At 49.7% G+C, this 20358-nt stretch overlaps 1 protein-coding gene across 3 annotated transcripts in view; it reads right to left on the bottom strand.

The window, feature by feature from the left end:
* The window catches only part of LOC106612321 (vascular endothelial growth factor receptor 3), a 787633-nt gene that overhangs the window by 63681 nt on the left and 703594 nt on the right, over positions 1–20358 (bottom strand). For 2 of the 3 annotated variants that reach the window (XM_045724268.1, XM_045724267.1), the window contains exons 4-10: positions 9504–9640; positions 8317–8491; positions 6822–6961; positions 5055–5226; positions 4623–4740; positions 3936–4114; positions 2530–2692 (exon numbers count right to left, since the gene is read on the bottom strand). In XM_045724268.1, coding sequence (XP_045580224.1) covers positions 2530–2692; positions 3936–4114; positions 4623–4740; positions 5055–5226; positions 6822–6961; positions 8317–8491; positions 9504–9640 — 1084 coding nt within the window. Of the gene's footprint in view, positions 1–2529; positions 2693–3935; positions 4115–4622; positions 4741–5054; positions 5227–6821; positions 6962–8316; positions 8492–9503; positions 9641–10194; positions 10301–20358 lie in introns of those variants that run through there. The other variant, XM_045724269.1, reaches the window with a different exon arrangement.

Genomic DNA, 20358 nt, shown 5'->3' with positions numbered 1-20358 from the left:
ATCTGCCCAGAGGGAAATTACAACCCCTTCCCGTTCCGCGACGACCGTGGTCACACCTATCGGTGGATTTCGTGATGGATCTTCCCCCGTCACGGGGTAACACCACGATCCTGGTCGTTGTGGATCGGTTTTCTAAGTCCTGCCGTCTCCTTCCTTTGCCCGGTCTCCCTACGACCCTACAGACTGCGGAGGCCCTATTCACCCATGTATTCCGGCACTACGGGGTGCCTGAGGATATAGTCTCTGATCGGGGTCCCCAATTTACGTCTAGAGTCTGGAGGGCGTTTATGGATCGCCTGGGGGTCTCGGTCAGTCTTACCTCAGGGTTCCACCCCGAGAGTAACGGGCAGGTGGAAAGAGTCAACCAAGAGGTGGGTAGGTTTCTGCGGTCCTATTGCCAGGACCGGCCGGGAGAGTGGGCATCATTTATCCCTTGGGCCGAGATGGCCCAAAATTCCCTACGCCACTCTTCCACTAACCTTAGCCCTTTTCAGTGTCTGCTAGGGTATCAGCCGGTCCTGGCACCATGGCATCAGAGCCAGATCGAGGCTCCTGCAGTGGATGAATGGTTTCGGCACTCGGAGGAGACATGGAACGCTGCCCATGTACGTCTTCAACGAGCCATCAGGCGGCAAAAGGCGAGTGCCGACAGCCACCGCAGTGAGGCCCCGGTTTATGCACCGGGGGATCGGGTATGGCTCTCGACCCGAAACCTGCCCCTTCACCTGACCTGCCGGAAGCTGGGTCCGCGGTTTGTGGGGCCATTTAAAGTCCTGAGGAGATTGAACGAGGTTTGTTATAGGTTACAACTTCCCCCTGATTATCATATTAACCCCTCGTTCCATGTGTCTCTCCTCAGGCCGGTGGTGACTGGTCCGCTCCAGCAGTCGGAGGTACGGGACGTTCCTCCGCCCCCTCTGGACATCGAGGGGGCCCCGGCATATACCGTACGAGCCATTATGGACTCCAGACGTCGGGCGGGGGGCCTTCAGTACCTCGTGGAGTGGGAGGGGTATGGCCCGGAGGAGCGAAGCTGGGTACCGGCGGAAGACATCCTGGATCCGTCGTTAATGAAGGATTTTCACCGCTTCCGTCCGGATCGCCCTGCTCCCCGTTCTCCGGGTCGTCCCCGAGGCCGGTGTCGGCGCGCTGCTGGAGCCGCGCGTCGGGGGGGGGGGGTACTGTCACGACTCCCGCCGAAGTCGACCCCTCTCCTTGTTCGGGCGGCGTTCGGCGGTCGACGTCACCGGCTTACTAGTTGCCACCGATCGATGTTTCACTGTTCATTTGGTTTTGTCTTTATTGTGTACACCTGTTTTGAGTTTCCCTAATTATGTTCATTATTTAAACCTCTGCATTTCCTGTTTGTCTTGTCGGTGATTGTTTGTCTGTTTTATGTAGTTGGAGGTGTTTCTCCAAACTATGTATTTTGATGAGAAGATTGATGGATAATTTTAGTAAACACGTTTTGTTTACCTTTATCCCTGTGTCCTGCGCCTGACTCCTCCACTTCTCTAAGAAAAGCATTACAATATATCAACACGTATATGTATCACCACTTCTATATATATCCACGTCTATCACCACGTCTTTCACCACGTCTATATATCACCACGTCTATCTATCACCACATCTATATATCACCACGTCTATCTATCACCACGTCTATATATCACCACGTCTATCTATCACCACGTCTATCTATCACCACGTCTATCTATCACCACGTCTATATATCACCACATCCATCTATCACCATGTCTATCTATCACCACGTCTATATATCACCACGTCTATATATCACCACGTTTATATATCACCACGTCTATCTATCACCACGTCTATCACCACGTCTATCGCCACGTTTATATTTCACCACGTCTATACATCACCACGTCTATCTATCACCACGTCTATATATCACCATGTCTATCTATCACCACGTCTATCACTACGTCTATCTATCACCACATCTATATATCACCACGTCTATATAGCACCACGTCTATATAGCACCACGTTTATCTATCACCACGTTTATCTATCACCACGTCTATATATCACCACGTCTATCTATCACCACGTCTATTTATCACCACGTCTATCTATCACCACGTCTATCTATCACCACGTCTATATATCACCACGTCTATTTCTATGGGCACTGTTCATACCCTTCTTGTTGGAGGAGAGAAACTTTTGCAGGTTTAAAGCTTTGTGTGTGTGTGTGTGTGTGTGTGTGTGTGTGTGTGTGTGTGTGTGTGTGTGTGTGTGTGTGTGTGTCAGGGTCAGAGGATGTGTGTGTGTGTGATGCTACATTGCCATCTGTCCCATCCATACATCCTGTTGTTAGTCCAAACATCACTCCTCTCCTCACACGCACGCACACACGCATGCTGGCACGCACGCACACACGCACACACACACAGAAACATCCAAAACAGGCTGGGTTGTGTGTAAATCTCTCAGGCTGGGTTGTGTGTGTGTGTGTGTGTGTGTACTGTATATACAGGTGTGGGTGTGTCTTACATGCGTTGGGTGCTGTTGAGGCCACAGGGGCTCCATGCCCTCCACTGCCAGGTGATGTTGGGGGCGGGACGTCCGTACCCTGTACAGGTGAGGGTCTGGCTGCTGCCACGGCGATACGGGCTAGAGGGTGCTGCTATTTCCTTCTCATGGATCTGAGGGGGAACTGAGGGGGGGTAGAGCGACGGGGAGGGGGTAGAGCGACGGGGAGGGCGTAGAGCGATGGGGAGGGGGTAGAGCGACGGGGAGTGGGTAGAGCGACGGGGAGGGGTAGAGCGACGGGGAGGGGGTAGAGAGACGGGGAGGGTGTAGAGAGACGGGGAGGGGATAGAGCGACGGGGAGGGGGTAGAGCGACGGAGAGGGGGTAGAGCGATGGGGAGGAGGGGGAGTGAAGGGGAAGGTAGAGTGACGAGGGAGATTATTAGACTTTGGTCAAATACATACGGACACACCTACACATTCAAGGGTTTTCTACATTGTAGAAAAATAGTGAAGACATCAAAACTATGAAATAACACATATGGAATCATGTAGTAAACAAAAAAGTGTTAAACAAATCAAAATATATTTATTTTTTGAGATTCTTCAAAGTAGCCACCCTTTGCCTTGATGACAGCTTTGCACACTCTTGGTAAAACCCTTGAAGTAGTAGGTATGTCCAAACTTTTGGCTGGTACTATACATCTAATATTTACAAATACCTGATTCATCTTGAGGCTGGGGAATATTCCATTGGTTTTTCTGGTACTGGCAAAATAATTCACACTAGGTTCAACTACACCGCTGAAAGTGTCTAACTACACCGCTGAGTGTTCAACTACACCACTGAGAGTGTTCAACTACACCACTGAGAGTGTGTGTGTGTTCAGCTACACCGCTGAGAGTGTTAAACTACACCACTGAGTGTGTTCAACTACACCACTGAGAGTGTTCAACTACACCACTGAGAGTGTTCAACTACACCACTGAGAGTGTTCAACTACACTACTGAGAGTGTTCAACTACACTACTGAGAGTGTTCAACTACACCACTGAGAGTGTGTGTGTGTTCAACTACACCGCTGAGAGTGTTGAACTACACCACTGAGTGTCCAACTACACCACTGAGAGTGTTCAACTACACCACTGAGAGTGTGTGTGTGTCACCTACACCGCTGAGAGTGTTAAACTACACCGCTGAGAGTGTGTGTGTGTTCACCTACACCGCTGAGAGTGTTCAACTACACCGCTGAGTGTTCAACTATACCACTGAGAGTGGGTGTTCAACTACACCACTGAGAGTGATTGTGATGGTTACCGTTGATGATGAGTGTGATGGTGATGGAGAAAAATACCGTTGACGATGAGTGTGATGGTTGTGGTGATGGTTACCGTTGACGATGAGGGTGATGGTTGTGGTGATGGTTACCGTTGACGATGAGTGTGATGGTGATTCTCCTCTCCAGCAAGGCGGCGGTGTTCTTGAGGAGGATGGTGTAGTTTCCAGCATCCTCAGGGTGAACGTCTCTGATCTCCAAGTTATAGTGCTGATGGAGACGCATCCTGTTGAACTCTGGACGACGGCTGATCAACTTATCACCTTTAAACCTGAGAGAACATCCAAACAAAAAGGAATACAAAGTTGAACTTGATATAGAAAAATGTTGTAGAAAACAAGTATTATTAAATACATACACCAGAAACAGGGTACACTTTGGGGCTTGTCAGATCGATATCAGCAAGGTAGAATAGCTAACTGCAGAAAAAATAGCTTGCTAGCTGATTGGCTAAACACAGAACGTCAGCAACAAACCTAGTTCTGAAAGACGAATTTAGAGGGCACCCTAGCAACATTATGAAGATAAATGTTCTATATCAGATAGTTAATGTTCCATAGCAGATAGTTAATGTTCTATATCAGATAGTTAATGTTCCATATAAGATAGTTAATGTTCCATATCAGATAGTTAATGTTCCATATCAGATAGTTAATGTTTCATGGCAGATAGTTAATGTTCGATGTCAGATAGTTAATGTTCCATATCAGAGGGTTAATGTTCCATGTCAGAGGGTTAATGTTCCATATCAGATAGTTAACAATGCCAGATGGTCTTACCACTGTATGTCAGGTCTGGGGTATGCTGACACCTTGGCTAACAGTTTGAAGGACTTCTGTCCTGATGTTGCCTCGACGACCGGGCCGCTCCTGTAGTCTAGGCTGATGAATGGCTTCTCTGTAACAGGACACATGCGTACACACACACACACACACACACACACACACACACACACACACACACACACACACACACACACACACACACACACACACACACACACACACACACACACACACACACACAGACACACACACACACACACACACGCAAACGTAGGAGGGCAAACATTAGCAGAGGAGGTTTGATGAAGCATACATGCGTAATGAGAAACCTTGCCAAAGACCGAAAGACTTCGGAAAGGTCTCTTACCTAGGCTTAGCTCAGCGGACTAACGCTGGGTTTCCCCGGGTTTCAAACGTAGTTCTTACCATGCACTATGACTTGCGTTGCCAGATCCAGTTTCTTCTCCACGGTGATGGTAGAGCAGGTGTAAGTGCCGGTGTCGCTGACGTTGACACTTTGGATGGTCAGGATGCTGTCTGCCTCCGTGAACCGAGAGAGAGAATTACGCTTGTGCACTATGCCCACTGTACTGTTCATCTAGAGGTGGGAGAGAGGGAGAGAGGGGGATTTAAAGAGAGAGAGGGGGATTTAGAGAGAGAGGGGGGATTTAGAGAGAGAGAGAGAGAGAGAGAGAGTGAGAGGGGGATTTAGGGAGAGAGAGGGGGGATTTAGAGAGAGAGGGGGATTTAGAGAGAGAGAGGGGGTTTAGAGAGAGAGAGGGGATTTAGATAGAGAGAGGGGGATTTAGATAGAGAGGGGGGATTTAGAGAGAGCGAGAGGGGATTTATGGAGAGAGAGGGGGAATTTAGAGAGAGAGGGGGGGATTTAGAGAGAGATAGGGGGTTTAGAGAGAGAGAGGGGGATTTAGAGAGAGAGAGGGGGATTTAGATAGAGGGGGGATTTAGAGAGAGCGAGAGGGGGATTTAGGGAGAGAGAGGGGGGATTTAGAGAGAGAGGGGGGATTTAGAGAGAGAGGGGGATTATAGAGAGAAAGGGGGGATTTAAAGAGAGAGAGGGGGGATTTAGAGAGAGAGGGGGGGATTTAGAGAGAGAGGGGGGATTTAGAGAGAGGGGGGATTTAGAGAGAGGGGGGATTTAGAGAGAAAGAGGGGGGGATTTAGAGAGAGAGGGGGATTTAGAGAGAGAGGGGGGGATTTAGAGAAAGAGGGGGGATTTAGAGAGAGAGAGGGTGATTTAGAGAGAGAGAGGGGGATTTAGAGAGAGGGGAGATTTAGAGAGAGGGGAATTTAGAGAGAGAGAGGAGGATTTTGAGAGAGAGGGGGGATTTAGAGAGGGAGAGGGGAGATTTAGAGAGAGAGGGGGGGATTTAGAGAGAGAGGGGGATTTAGAGAGAGCGAGAGGGGGATTTAGGGAGAGAGGGGGGGATTTAGAGAGAGAGAGGGGGATTTAGAGAGAGAGTGGGGATTTAGAGAGAGAGGGGGATTTAAAGACAGAGAGGGGGGGATTTAGAGAGAGAGAGGGGGATTTAGAGAGAGAGAGGGGGGTTTAGAGAGAGAGAGGGGGGATTTAGAGAGAGAGGGGGGATTTAGAGAGAGGGAGGATTTAGAGAGAGAGAGGGGGATTTAGAGCGAGTGAGAGGGGGATTTAGGGAGAGAAAGGGGGATTTAGAGAGAGAGAGGGGGATTTAGAGAGAGAGAGGGGGATTTAGAGAGAGGGGGATTTAGAGAGAGGGGAATTTAGAGAGAGAGAGGATGATTTTGAGAGAGAGGGGGATTTAGAGAGGGAGAGGGGGATTTAGAGAGTGAGGGGAGATTTAGAGAGAGAGAGGGGGATTTAGAGAGAGAGGGGGGGGGATTTAGAGAGAGGGGGGATTTAGAGAGAGGGGGGGATTTAGAGAGAGAGCGGGGATTTAGAGAGAGAGGGGGATTTAGAGAGAGATGGGGGGATTTAGAGAGAGCGAGAGAGAGAGAGAGGGGGGGATTTAGAGAGAGATGGGGGGAGACCGAGAAATTTAAAGACATAAACAAGACAGTCTATACTTATATTTCCATCTAATTACCTAGTTCCTCTTAATCCGAGCTAAAATAGGAGCATATAATGAAATTCCCCCCCCCCCCAACATTTACCTGGATCTACGTAAAGTGTACAAACGACTCTTTTCTCTACCGTACCTGTTTTCCAGGAAAGGACCAGCGGAACTCGACAAACATGCCAAACTCTACAGTGGCGTTACAGTTGAGCGTCAGGGCTTCCCCCATGATCAGCTCCACCGAGTCCTCTGGATACAGCTTGACATCGTAAAGCTGACTTCCTGTCGGGGGGGTGGGGGGGTGGGGGGGGGGGGGTGAGAACGGTTACCGTGACGCCATCACAGTGACAAACAGAGCTGGCCCAGAGAAGTTGAGTCTCTTTGGCTGGCCCACACCATGTCCCTGGACCCCTGGCACGATTCCATTACTTTTAAACTCACATCCTTCCTTTCTCTCTTCCGAGAAGTAATCACTTGAAGAAAATGACCTATTTACCAACATTGGGTCGGTTCAAGTTGCATAGTTTTACACCTATCCAGTCATTACAGATCAGTGATTATTTAAACTAAGTGAGGAAGTATTTTGAACAAGGCTTAGGGCTGGAGTGGGCTAGCTCTGTCGACTCGAGGCTGAGCTAATCTGTTGAAATGTCCACCTTTCAAACTGTCGTCACCTAATCTGTGAGGACTTGATAGGGGAAACCAAACTGTCTTCATCCAGTCTTTTCACCTGTCTTTAGGAAAACTTTAAGACTGTCAGCGGCCGACCAAGACCTCTCTAATTGTGAAGCTCAAGTTGTGGCTCTCTGCTCTTATTGGGAAAAAATTAGGACTCTAACATACAAGCAGTATGGACGTCTCTAATGATACAGAGAGACATGCAGTATGGACATCTCTAATAATACAGAGAGACATGCAGTACGGACATCTGTAATGATATAGAGAGACATGCAGTATGGCCATCTCTAATGATACAGAGAGACATGCAGTATGGACATCTCTAATGATACAGAGAGACATGCAGTATGGACATCTCTAATGATATAGAGTGACATGCAGTATGGACGTCTCTAATGATATAGAGAGACATGCAGTATGGCCATCTCTGTTATAGAGAGACATGCAGTATGGCCATCTCTAACGATACAGAGAGACATGCAGTATGGACATCTCTAATGATATAGAGAGACATGCAGTATGGACATCTGTAATGATAAAGAGAGACATGCAGTATGGACATCTCTGTTATACAGCGACATGCAGTATGGACGTCTCTAATGATATAGAGAGACATGCAGTATGGACATCTCTAATGATATAGAGAGACATGCAGTATGGACATCTCTAAGGATATAGAGAGACATGCAGTATGGACATCTCTAAGGATATAGAGAGACATGCAGTATGGACATCTCTGTTATAGAGAGACATGCAGTATGGCCTGAGAGGAAATCCCTGATATAAAATAATTTAATTGTGACTCTCATTTCCTGTCAGTCATGTGGTCAAGAGATACTTAGGGCTCTAGTTGTACTAGTAGTGTACACTAGGTAGAGTGTAGACAGTAGAGATACTCAGGGCTCTAGTTGTACTAGTAGTGTACACTAGGTAGTGTGTACTATGTAGTGCATAGTTACCTGTGAAGTGCAGCACGTAGTGGGGAGAGCGGTACACTCTCCCCTGTAGTCCAGCTTGGCAGTACAATCCAAAGAGGAAAGGTCTAGTGTCTAAGGCCTGTCTAGGGATGGACCAGCCTCTTTTACTGTCCCACACCATCCCCTCATCCTCCAGGGGCATAGGTATAGATTCCCACTGAGGAGAGAGGAGAGGAGAGAGGGATGAGAGAGGGATGAGGAGAGAGGGATGAGAGGGGAGAGGGGGACAAGGAGAGGAGAGAGGGATGAGAGGAGAGGGGGGCGAAGAGAGGAGAGAGGGATGAGAGGGGAGAGGGGGACGAGGAGAGGAGAGAGGGATGAGAGGAGAGGGGGCGAAGAGAGGAGAGAGGGATGAGAGGGGAGAGGGGGATGAGGAGAGGAGAGGGGGATGAGAGGAGAGGGGGACGAGGAAAGGAGAGAGGGATGAGAGGAGAGGGGATGAGGAGAGAGGAACGAGAGGAGAGGGGGACGAGGAGAGAGGGATGAGAGGGACGAGGAAAGGAGAGAGGGATGAGAGGAGAGGGGACGAGGAGAGGAGAGAGGGATGAGAGGGGGACGAGGAGAGAGGGATGAGAGGGGAGAGAGGGACGAGGAAAGGAGAGAGGGATGAGAGGAGAGGGGGACGAGGAGAGGAGAGAGGGATGAGAGGAGAGGGGGACGAGGAGAGAGGAATGAGAGGGGAGATAGGGATGAGAGGAGAGGGGGACGAGGAGAGATGAATGAGAGGGGAGAGAGGGATGAGGGGAGAGGGGGACAAGGAGAGAGGAATGAGAGGGATGAGAGGAGAGGGGGACGAGGAGAGAGGAATGAGAGGGGAGATAGGGATGAGAGGAGAGGGGGACGAGGAGAGATGAATGAGAGGGGAGAGAGGGATGAGGGGAGAGGGGGACAAGGAGAGAGGAATGAGAGGGGAGAGAGGGATGAGAGGGGAGAGAGGGATGAGAGGGGAGATGGGGATGAGAGGGGAGTATCTGGGATGAGAGGGGAGAGAGGGATGAGGAGAGGAGAGAAGAATGAGAGGGGGATGAGACAGACAGACAGACAGACAGACAGACAGACAGACAGACAGACAGACAGACAGACAGACAGACAGACAGACAGACAGACAGACAGACAGACAGACAGACAGACAGACAGACAGACAGACAGACAGAAATGAAGGTACCAACCAGATAAAGTGTGACGATGAGGTCGGGAACAGTGACTAGACAAGGTACTGTGATGTGAGTGGAGGATCGTGATATGAAGATTGTCTCGAGGTCACCGTTGCTTCCTCTGTTTCTCCTGAGGAAAGGCTGCTCCAGATCTGGAGGAAAGGAGACAGGACAGTCAAGGCAGTCAGAGGACAATGACAGAGATAATATACAATATAATATACAATATACATGTTTAGAATGAAGACAATCAGTTGATCATGATTGTGTTACCGCTGGAACAAAAGTATTTACAAACAACCCTTTGGGATTAATAAAGTACAACCTAATCTCCTATAATCTAGTCTCATCTCACCAGTCCTCTGTGCATAAACAATAGATCACCCCTGGCATATAACAGCATATATATTTTTTTATTTTATCTTTATTTAACTAGGCAAGTTAGTTAAGAACAAATTCTTATTTATAATGACGGCCTAGGAACAGTGGGTTAATTGTCTTGTACAGGGGCAGAACGACAGAATTTTACCTTGTCAGCTCTGGGGATTGATCTTGCAACCTTTTGGTTAGAAGTCCAACGCTCTAAACACTAGCCTACGCTGCTGCCCCAAAATTGTAATCTAGTAATTTGCTTCTAGCGCCAGATAGAACAATGAGCCATACCGTATGGATAAATGTGAAGCATCTGGTTGGCATTTCCACTCACCCCAAAATATGAAGAGAAGGAGAAGGTAAACTGACATTCTAATATTCTCCTTCACGTTTTCATGAACAGTTTTCTGTTCCCAAAACTAAAATCTGTTACGAACAGAGTGGACTATGTTTTGTAGACTTTACCCTTTGACAAAGATTTAAAAATTGTGTTGTTTAGGTCCACAAACGATGCAATCAATACCAGAGCAGTCTACTCCCCACAGAGCAGGACTGACTCATTACCAGGCAGTCTACTCGCCACAGAGCAGGACTGACTCATTACCAGAGCAGTATAACCCCAAAAGAGCAGGACTGACTCATTACCAGAGCAGTCCACCCCCCACAGAGCAGGACTGACTCATTACCAGAGCAGTCTACCCCCCACAGAGCAGGACTGACTCATTACCAGGCAGTCTACTCCCCACAGAGCAAGACTGACTCATTACCAGAGCAGGACTGACTCATTACCTGAGCAGGACTGACTCATTACCAGGCAGTCTACTCCCCACAGAGCAGGACTGACTCATTACCAGAGCAGGACTGACTCAATACCAGAGCAGTCTACTCCGCACAGAGCAGGACTGACTCATTAAAAGAGCAGGACTGACTCATTACCAGAGAAGTCTACTCCCCACAAAGCAGGACTGACTCATTACCAGAGCAGGACTGACTCATTATCAGAGCAGGACTGACTCATTACCAGGTAGTGTACTCCCCACAGAGCAGGACTGACTCATTACCAGAGCAGAACTGACTCAATACAAGAGCAGTCTACTCCCCACAGAGCAAAACTGACTCATTACCAGAGCAGTCTACTCCCTACAGAGCAGGACTGACTCATTACCAGAGCAGTCTACTCCTCACAGAGTAGGACTGACTCATTACCAGAGCAGGACTGACTCATTACCAGATCAGGACTGACTCATTACCAGAGCAGTCTACTCCCCACAGAGCAGGACTGACTCATTACCAGAGCAGTCTACTCCCCACAGAGCAGGACTGACTCATTACCAGAGCAGTCTACTCCCCACAGAGCAGGACTGACTCATTACCAGAGCAGGACTGACTCATTACCAGAGCAGGACTGACTCATTACCAGGCAGTGTACTCCCCACAGAGCAGGACTGACTCATTACCAGAGAATTCTACTCCCCACAGAGCAGGACTGACTCATTACCAGAGCAGTCTACTCCCCACAAAGCAGGACTGACTCATTACCAGAGCAGGACTGACTCATTATCAGAGTAGGACTGACTCATTAACAGGCAGTGTACTCCCCACAGAGCAGGACTGACTCATTACCAGAGCAGGACTGACTCAATACAAGAGCAGTCTACTCCCCACAGAGCAGGACTGACTCATTACCAGAGCAGTCTACTCCCTACAGTGCAGGGCTGACTCATTACCAGAGCAGTCTGCTCCCCATAGAGTAGGACTGACTCATTACCAGAGCAGGACTGACTCATTACCAGAGCAGGACTGACTCATTACCAGAGCAGTCTACTCCCCACAGAGCAGGACTGACTCATTACCAGGCAGTGTACTCCCCACAGAGCAGGACTGACTCAATACAAGAGCAGTCTACTCCCCACAGAGCAGGACTGACTCATTACCAGAGCAGTCTACTCCCCACAGAGAAGGACTGACTCATTACCAGAGCAGTCTACCCCCCACAGAGCAGGACTGACTCATTACCAGAGCTATCTACTCCCTACAGAGCAGGACTGACTCATTACCTTAGCAGTCTACTCCCTACAGAGCAGGACTGACTAATTACCAGAGCAGGACTGACTCATTACCAGAGCAGGACTGACTCATTACCAGAGCAGTCTACACCCCACAGAGCAGGACTGACTCATTACCAGAGCAGTCTACTCCCCACAAAGCAGGACTGACTCATTACCAGAGCAGGACTGACTCATTATCAGAGCAGGACTGACTCATTACCAGGTAGTGTACTCCCCACAGAGCAGGACTGACTCATTACCAGAGCAGGACTGACTCATTACCAGGTAGTGTACTCCCCACAGAGCAGGACTGACTCATTACCAGAGCAGAACTGACTCAATACAAGAGCAGTCTACTCCCCACAGAGCAGGACTGACTCATTACCAGAGCAGTCTACTCCCTACAGAGCAGGACTGACTCATTACCAGAGCAGTCTACTCCTCACAGAGTAGGACTGACTCATTACCAGAGCAGGACTGACTCATTACCAGATCAGGACTGACTCATTACCAGAGCAGTCTACTCCCCACAGAGCAGGACTGACTCATTACCAGGCAGTCTACTCGCCACAGAGCAGGACTGACTCATTACCAGAGCAGTATAACCCCAAAAGAGCAGGACTGACTCATTACCAGAGCAGTCCACCCCCCACAGAGCAGGACTGACTCATTACCAGAGCAGTCTACCCCCCACAGAGCAGGACTGACTCATTACCAGGCAGTCTACTCCCCACAGAGCAAGACTGACTCATTACCAGAGCAGGACTGACTCATTACCTGAGCAGGACTGACTCATTACCAGGCAGTCTACTCCCCACAGAGCAGGACTGACTCATTACCAGAGCAGGACTGACTCAATACCAGAGCAGTCTACTCCGCACAGAGCAGGACTGACTCATTAAAAGAGCAGGACTGACTCATTACCAGAGAAGTCTACTCCCCACAGAGCAGGACTGACTCATTACCAGAGCAGTCTACTCCCCACAAAGCAGGACTGACTCATTACCAGAGCAGGACTGACTCATTATCAGAGCAGGACTGACTCATTACCAGGTAGTGTACTCCCCACAGAGCAGGACTGACTCATTACCAGAGCAGAACTGACTCAATACAAGAGCAGTCTACTCCACACAGAGCAAAACTGACTCATTACCAGAGCAGTCTACTCCCTACAGAGCAGGACTGACTCATTACCAGAGCAGTCTACTCCTCACAGAGTAGGACTGACTCATTACCAGAGCAGGACTGACTCATTACCAGATCAGGACTGACTCATTACCAGAGCAGTCTACTCCCCACAGAGCAGGACTGACTCATTACCAGAGCAGTCTACTCCCCACAGAGCAGGACTGACTCATTACCAGAGCAGTCTACTCCCCACAGAGCAGGACTGACTCATTACCAGAGCAGGACTGACTCATTACCAGAGCAGGACTGACTCATTACCAGGCAGTGTACTCCCCACAGAGCAGGACTGACTCAATACAAGAGCAGTCTACTCCCCACAGAGCAGGACTGACTCATTACCAGAGCAGTCCACTCCCCACGGAGAAGGACTGACTCATTACCAGAGCAGTCTACCCCCCACAGAGCAGGACTGACTCATTACCAGAGCTCTCTACTCCCTACAGAGCAGGACTGACTCATTACCTTAGCAGTCTACTCCCTACAGAGCAGGACTGACTAATTACCAGAGCAGGACTGACTCATTACCAGAGCAGGACTGACTCATTACCAGAGCAGTCTAATCCCCACAGAGCAGGACTGACTCATTACCAGAGCAGTCTATTCCCCACAGAGCAGGGCTGACTCATTACCAGAGCAGTCTACTCGCCACAGAGCTGGACTGACTCATTACCAGAGGAGGACTGACTCATTACCAGAGCAGGACTGACTCATTACCAGAGCAGGACTGACTCATTACCAGAGCAGTCTACTACCCACAGAGCAGGACTGACTCATTACCAGAGCAGTCTACCCCCCACAGAGCAGGACTGACTCATTACCAGGCAGTCTACTCCCCACAGAGCAAGACTGACTCATTACCAGAGAAGGACTGACTCATTACCAGGCAGTCTACTCCACACAGAGCAGGACTGACTCATTACCAGAGCAGTGATCTCCCCACAGAGCAGGACTGACTCATTACCAGAGCAGGACTGACTCATTACCAGAGCAGAACTGACTCATTACCAGGCAGTGTACTCCCCACAGAGCAGGACTGACTCATTACCAGAGCATTCTAATCGCCACAGAGCTGGACTGAATCATTATCAGAGCAGGACTGACTCATTACCAGAGCAGAACTGACTCATTACCAGGCAGTGTACTCCCCCACAGAGCAGGACTGACTCATTACCAGAGCAGTCTACTCCCCAAAGAGCAGGACTGACTCATTACCAGAGCAGGACTGACTCATTACCAGAGAATTCTACTCCCCACAGAGCAGGACTGACTCATTACCAGAGCAGTCTACTCCCCACAAAGCAGGACTGACTCATTACCAGAGCAGGACTGACTCATTATCAGAGTAGGACTGACTCATTAACAGGCAGTGTACTCCCCACAGAGCAGGACTGACTCATTACCAGAGCAGGACTGACTCAATACAAGAGCAGTCTACTCCCCACAGAGCAGGACTGACTCATTACCAGAGCAGTCTACTCCCTACAGTGCAGGGCTGACTCATTACCAGAGCAGTCTGCTCCCCATAGAGTAGGACTGACTCATTACCAGAGCAGGACTGACTCATTACCAGAGCAGGACTGACTCATTACCAGAGCAGTCTACTCCCCACAGAGCAGGACTGACTCATTACCAGGCAGTGTACTCCCCACAGAGCAGGACTGACTCAATACAAGAGCAGTCTACTCCCCACAGAGCAGGACTGACTCATTACCAGAGCAGTCTACTCCCCACAGAGAAGGACTGACTCATTACCAGAGCAGTCTACCCCCACAGAGCAGGACTGACTCATTACCAGAGCTATCTACTCCCTACAGAGCAGGACTGACTCATTACCTTAGCAGTCTACTCCCTACAGAGCAGGACTGACTAATTACCAGAGCAGGACTGACTCATTACCAGAGCAGGACTGACTCATTACCAGAGCAGTCTACACCCCACAGAGCAGGACTGACTCATTACCAGAGCAGTCTACTCCCCACAAAGCAGGACTGACTCATTACCAGAGCAGGACTGACTCATTATCAGAGCAGGACTGACTCATTACCAGGTAGTGTACTCCCCACAGAGCAGGACTGACTCATTACCAGAGCAGGACTGACTCATTACCAGGTAGTGTACTCCCCACAGAGCAGGACTGACTCATTACCAGAGCAGAACTGACTCAATACAAGAGCAGTCTACTCCCCACAGAGCAGGACTGACTCATTACCAGAGCAGTCTACTCCCTACAGAGCAGGACTGACTCATTACCAGAGCAGTCTACTCCTCACAGAGTAGGACTGACTCATTACCAGAGCAGGACTGACTCATTACCAGATCAGGACTGACTCATTACCAGAGCAGTCTACTCCCCACAGAGCAGGACTGACTCATTACCAGAGCAGTCTACTCCCCACAGAGCAGGACTGACTCATTACCAGAGCAGTCTACTCCCCCACAGAGCAGGACTGACTCATTACCAGAGCAGGACTGACTCATTACCAGGTAGTGTACTCCCCCACAGAGCAGGACTGACTCATTACCAGAGCAGAACTGACTCAATACAAGAGCAGTCTACTCCCCACAGAGCAGGACTGACTCATTACCAGAGCAGTCTACTCCCTACAGAGCAGGACTGACTCATTACCAGAGCAGTCTACTCCTCACAGAGTAGGACTGACTCATTACCAGAGCAGGACTGACTCATTACCAGATCAGGACTGACTCATTACCAGAGCAGTCTACTCCCCACAGAGCAGGACTGACTCATTACCAGAGCAGTCTACTCCCCACAGAGCAGGACTGACTCATTACCAGAGCAGTCTACTCCCCACAGAGCAGGACTGACTCATTACCAGAGCAGGACTGACTCATTACCAGGTAGTGTACTCCCCACAGAGCAGGACTGACTCATTACCAGAGCAGAACTGACTCAATACAAGAGCAGTCTACTCCCCACAGAGCAGGACTGACTCATTACCAGAGTAGTCTACTCCCTACAGAGCAGGACTGACTCATTACCAGAGCAGTCTACTCCTCACAGAGCAGGACTGACTCATTACCAGAGCAGGACTGACTCATTACCAGAGCAGTCTACTCCCCACAGAGCAGGACTGACTCATTACCAGAGCAGTCTATTCCCCACAGAGCAGGACTGACTCATTACCAGAGCAGTCTACTCGCCACAGAGCTGGACTGACTCATTACCAGAGCAGGACTGACTCATTACCAGAGCAGGACTGACTCATTACCAGAGCAGGACTGACTCATTACCAGAGCAGTCTACTCCCCACAGAGCAGGACTGACTCATTACCAGGCAGTGTACTCCCCACAGAGCAGGACTGACTCAATACAAGAGCAGTCTACTCCCCACAGAGCAGGACTGACTCATTACCAGAGCAGTCTACTCCCCACAGAGAAGGACTGACTCATTACCAGAGCAGTCTACCCCCCACAGAGCAGGACTGACTCATTACCAGAGCTCTCTACTCCCTACAGAGCAGGACTGACTCATTACCTTAGCAGTCTACTCCCTACAGAGCAGGACTGACTAATTACCAGAGCAGGACTGACTCATTACCAGAGCAGGACTGACTCATTACCAGAGCAGTCTACTCCCCACAGAGCAGGACTGACTCATTACCAGAGCAGTCTACTCCCCACAAAGCAGGACTGACTCATTACCAGAGCAGGACTGACTCATTATCAGAGCAGGACTGACTCATTACCAGGTAGTGTACTCCCCACAGAGCAGGACTGACTCATTACCAGAGCAGAACTGACTCAATACAAGAGCAGTCTACTCCCCACAGAGCAGGACTGACTCATTACCAGAGCAGTCTACTCCCTACAGAGCAGGACTGACTCATTACCAGAGCAGTCTACTCCTCACAGAGTAGGACTGACTCATTACCAGAGCAGGACTGACTCATTACCAGATCAGGACTGACTCATTACCAGAGCAGTCTACTCCCCACAGAGCAGGACTGACTCATTACCAGAGCAGTCTACTCCCCCACAGAGCAGGACTGACTCATTACCAGAGCAGTCTACTCCCCACAGAGCAGGACTGACTCATTACCAGAGCAGGACTGACTCATTACCAGGTAGTGTACTGCCCACAGAGCAGGACTGACTCATTACCAGAGCAGAACTGACTCAATACAAGAGCAGTCTACTCCCCACAGAGCAGGACTGACTCATTACCAGAGCAGTCTACTCCCTACAGAGCAGGACTGACTCATTACCAGAGCAGTCTACTCCCCACAAAGCAGGACTGACTCATTACCAGAGCAGGACTGACTCATTATCAGAGCAGGACTGACTCATTACCAGGTAGTGTACTCCCCACAGAGCAGGACTGACTCATTACCAGAGCAGAACTGACTCAATACAAGAGCAGTCTACTCCCCACAGAGCAGGACTGACTCATTACCAGAGCAGTCTACTCCCTACAGAGCAGGACTGACTCATTACCAGAGCAGTCTACTCCTCACAGAGTAGGACTGACTCATTACCAGAGCAGGACTGACTCATTACCAGATCATGACTGACTCATTACCAGAGCAGTCTACTCCCCACAGAGCAGGACTGACTCATTACCAGAGCAGTCTACTCCCTACAGAGCAGGACTGACTCATTACCAGATCAGTCTACTCCTCACAGAGCAGGACTGACTCATTACCAGAGCAGGACTGACTCATTACCAGAGCAGTCTACTCCCCACAGAGCAGGACTGACTCATTACCAGAGCAGTCTATTCCCCACAGAGCAGGACTGACTCATTACCAGAGCAGTCTACTCGCCACAGAGCTGGACTGACTCATTACCAGAGCAGGACTGACTCATTACCAGAGCAGGACTGACTCATTACCAGAGCAGGACTGACTCATTACCAGAGCAGTCTACTACCCACAGAGCAGGACTGACTCATTACCAGAGCAGTCTACCCCCCACAGAGCAGGACTGACTCATGACCAGGCAGTCTACTCCCCACAGAGCAAGACTGACTCATTACCAGAGCAGGACTGACTCATTACCAGGCAGTCTACTCCACACAGAGCAGGACTGACTCATTACCAGAGCAGTGATCTCCCCACAGAGCAGGACTGACTCATTACCAGAGCAGGACTGACTCATTACCAGAGCAGAACTGACTCATTACCAGGCAGTGTACTCCCCACAGAGCAGGACTGACTCATTACCAGAGCATTCTAATCGCCACAGAGCAGGACTGACTCATTACCAGAGCAGGACTGACTCAATACAAGAGCAGTCTACTCCCCACAGAGCAGGACTGACTCATTACCAGAGCAGTCTACTCCCTACAGTGCAGGGCTGACTCATTACCAGAGCAGTCTAGTCCCCATAGAGTAGGACTGACTCATTACCAGAGCAGGACTGACTCATTACCAGAGCAGGACTGACTCATTACCAGAGCAGTCTACTCCCCACAGAGCAGGACTGACTCATTACCATGCAGTGTACTCCCAGCAGAGAAGGACTGACTCATTACCAGAGCAGTCTACCCCCCACAGAGCAGGACTGACTCATTACCAGAGCTCTCTACTCCCTACAGAGCAGGACTGACTCATTACCTTAGCAGTCTACTCCCTACAGAGCAGGACTGACTAATTACCAGAGCAGGACTGACTCATTACCAGAGCAGGACTGACTCATTACCAGAGCAGTCTACTCCCCACAAAGCAGGACTTACTCATTACCAGAGCAGGACTGACTCATTATCAGAGCAGGACTGACTCATTACCAGGTAGTGTACTCCCCACAGAGCAGGACTGACTCATTACCAGAGCAGGACTGACTCATTACCAGGTAGTGTACTCCCCCACAGAGCAGGACTGACTCATTACCAGAGCAGAACTGACTCAATACAAGAGCAGTCTACTCCCCACAGAGCAGGACTGACTCATTACCAGAGCAGTCTACTCCCTACAGAGCAGGACTGACTCATTACCAGAGCAGTCTACTCCTCACAGAGTAGGACTGACTCATTACCAGAGCAGGACTGACTCATTACCAGAGCAGGACTGACTCATTACCAGGTAGTGTACTCCCCACAGAGCAGGACTGACTCATTACCAGAGCAGAACTGACTCAATACAAGAGCAGTCTACTCCCCACAGAGCAGGACTGACTCATTACCAGAGCAGTCTACTCCCTACAGAGCAGGACTGACTCATTACCAGAGCAGTCTACTCCTCACAGAGCAGGACTGACTCATTACCAGAGCAGTCTACTCCCCACAGAGCAGGACTGACTCATTACCAGAGCAGTCTACTCCCCACAAAGCAGGACTGACTCATTACCAGAGCAGGACTGACTCATTATCAGAGCAGGACTGACTCATTACCAGGTAGTGTACTCCCTACAGAGCAGGACTGACTCATTACCAGAGCAGGACTGACTCATTACCAGGTAGTGTACTCCCCAGAGAGCAGGACTGACTCATTACCAGAGCAGAACTGACTCAATACAAGAGCAGTCTACTCCCCACAGAGCAGGACTGACTCATTACCAGAGCAGTCTACTCCCTACAGAGCAGGACTGACTCATTACCAGAGCAGTCTACTCCTCACAGAGTAGGACTGACTCATTACCAGAGCAGGACTGACTCATTACCAGATCAGGACTGACTCATTACCAGAGCAGTCTACTCCCTACAGAGCAGGACTGACTCATTACCAGAGCAGTCTACTCCTCACAGAGTAGGACTGACTCATTACCAGAGCAGGACTGACTCATTACCAGATCAGGACTGACTCATTACCAGAGCAGTCTACTCCCCACAGAGCAGGACTGACTCATTACCAGAGCAGTCTACTCCCCACAGAGCAGGACTGACTCATTACCAGAGCAGTCTACTCCCCACAGAGCAGGACTGACTCATTACCAGAGCAGGACTGACTCATTACCAGGTAGTGTACTCCCCACAGAGCAGGACTGACTCATTACCAGAGCAGAACTGACTCAATACAAGAGCAGTCTACTCCCCCACAGAGCAGGACTGACTCATTACCAGAGCAGTCTACTCCCTACAGAGCAGGACTGACTCATTACCAGAGCAGTCTACTCCTCACAGAGCAGGACTGACTCATTACCAGAGCAGGACTGACTCATTACCAGAGCAGTCTACTCCCCACAGAGCAGGACTGACTCATTACCAGAGCAGTCTATTCCCCACAGAGCAGGACTGACTCATTACCAGAGCAGTCTACTCGCCACAGAGCTGGACTGACTCATTACCAGAGCAGGACTGACTCAT

Source organism: Salmo salar, chromosome ssa09, assembly GCF_905237065.1.
Source record: "Salmo salar chromosome ssa09, Ssal_v3.1, whole genome shotgun sequence".
NCBI classification, from domain to species: Eukaryota; Metazoa; Chordata; class Actinopteri; order Salmoniformes; family Salmonidae; genus Salmo; species Salmo salar.
Note: the sequence above shows the minus strand (reverse complement) of the source record. Positions and strands in the feature narration are given on the sequence as shown.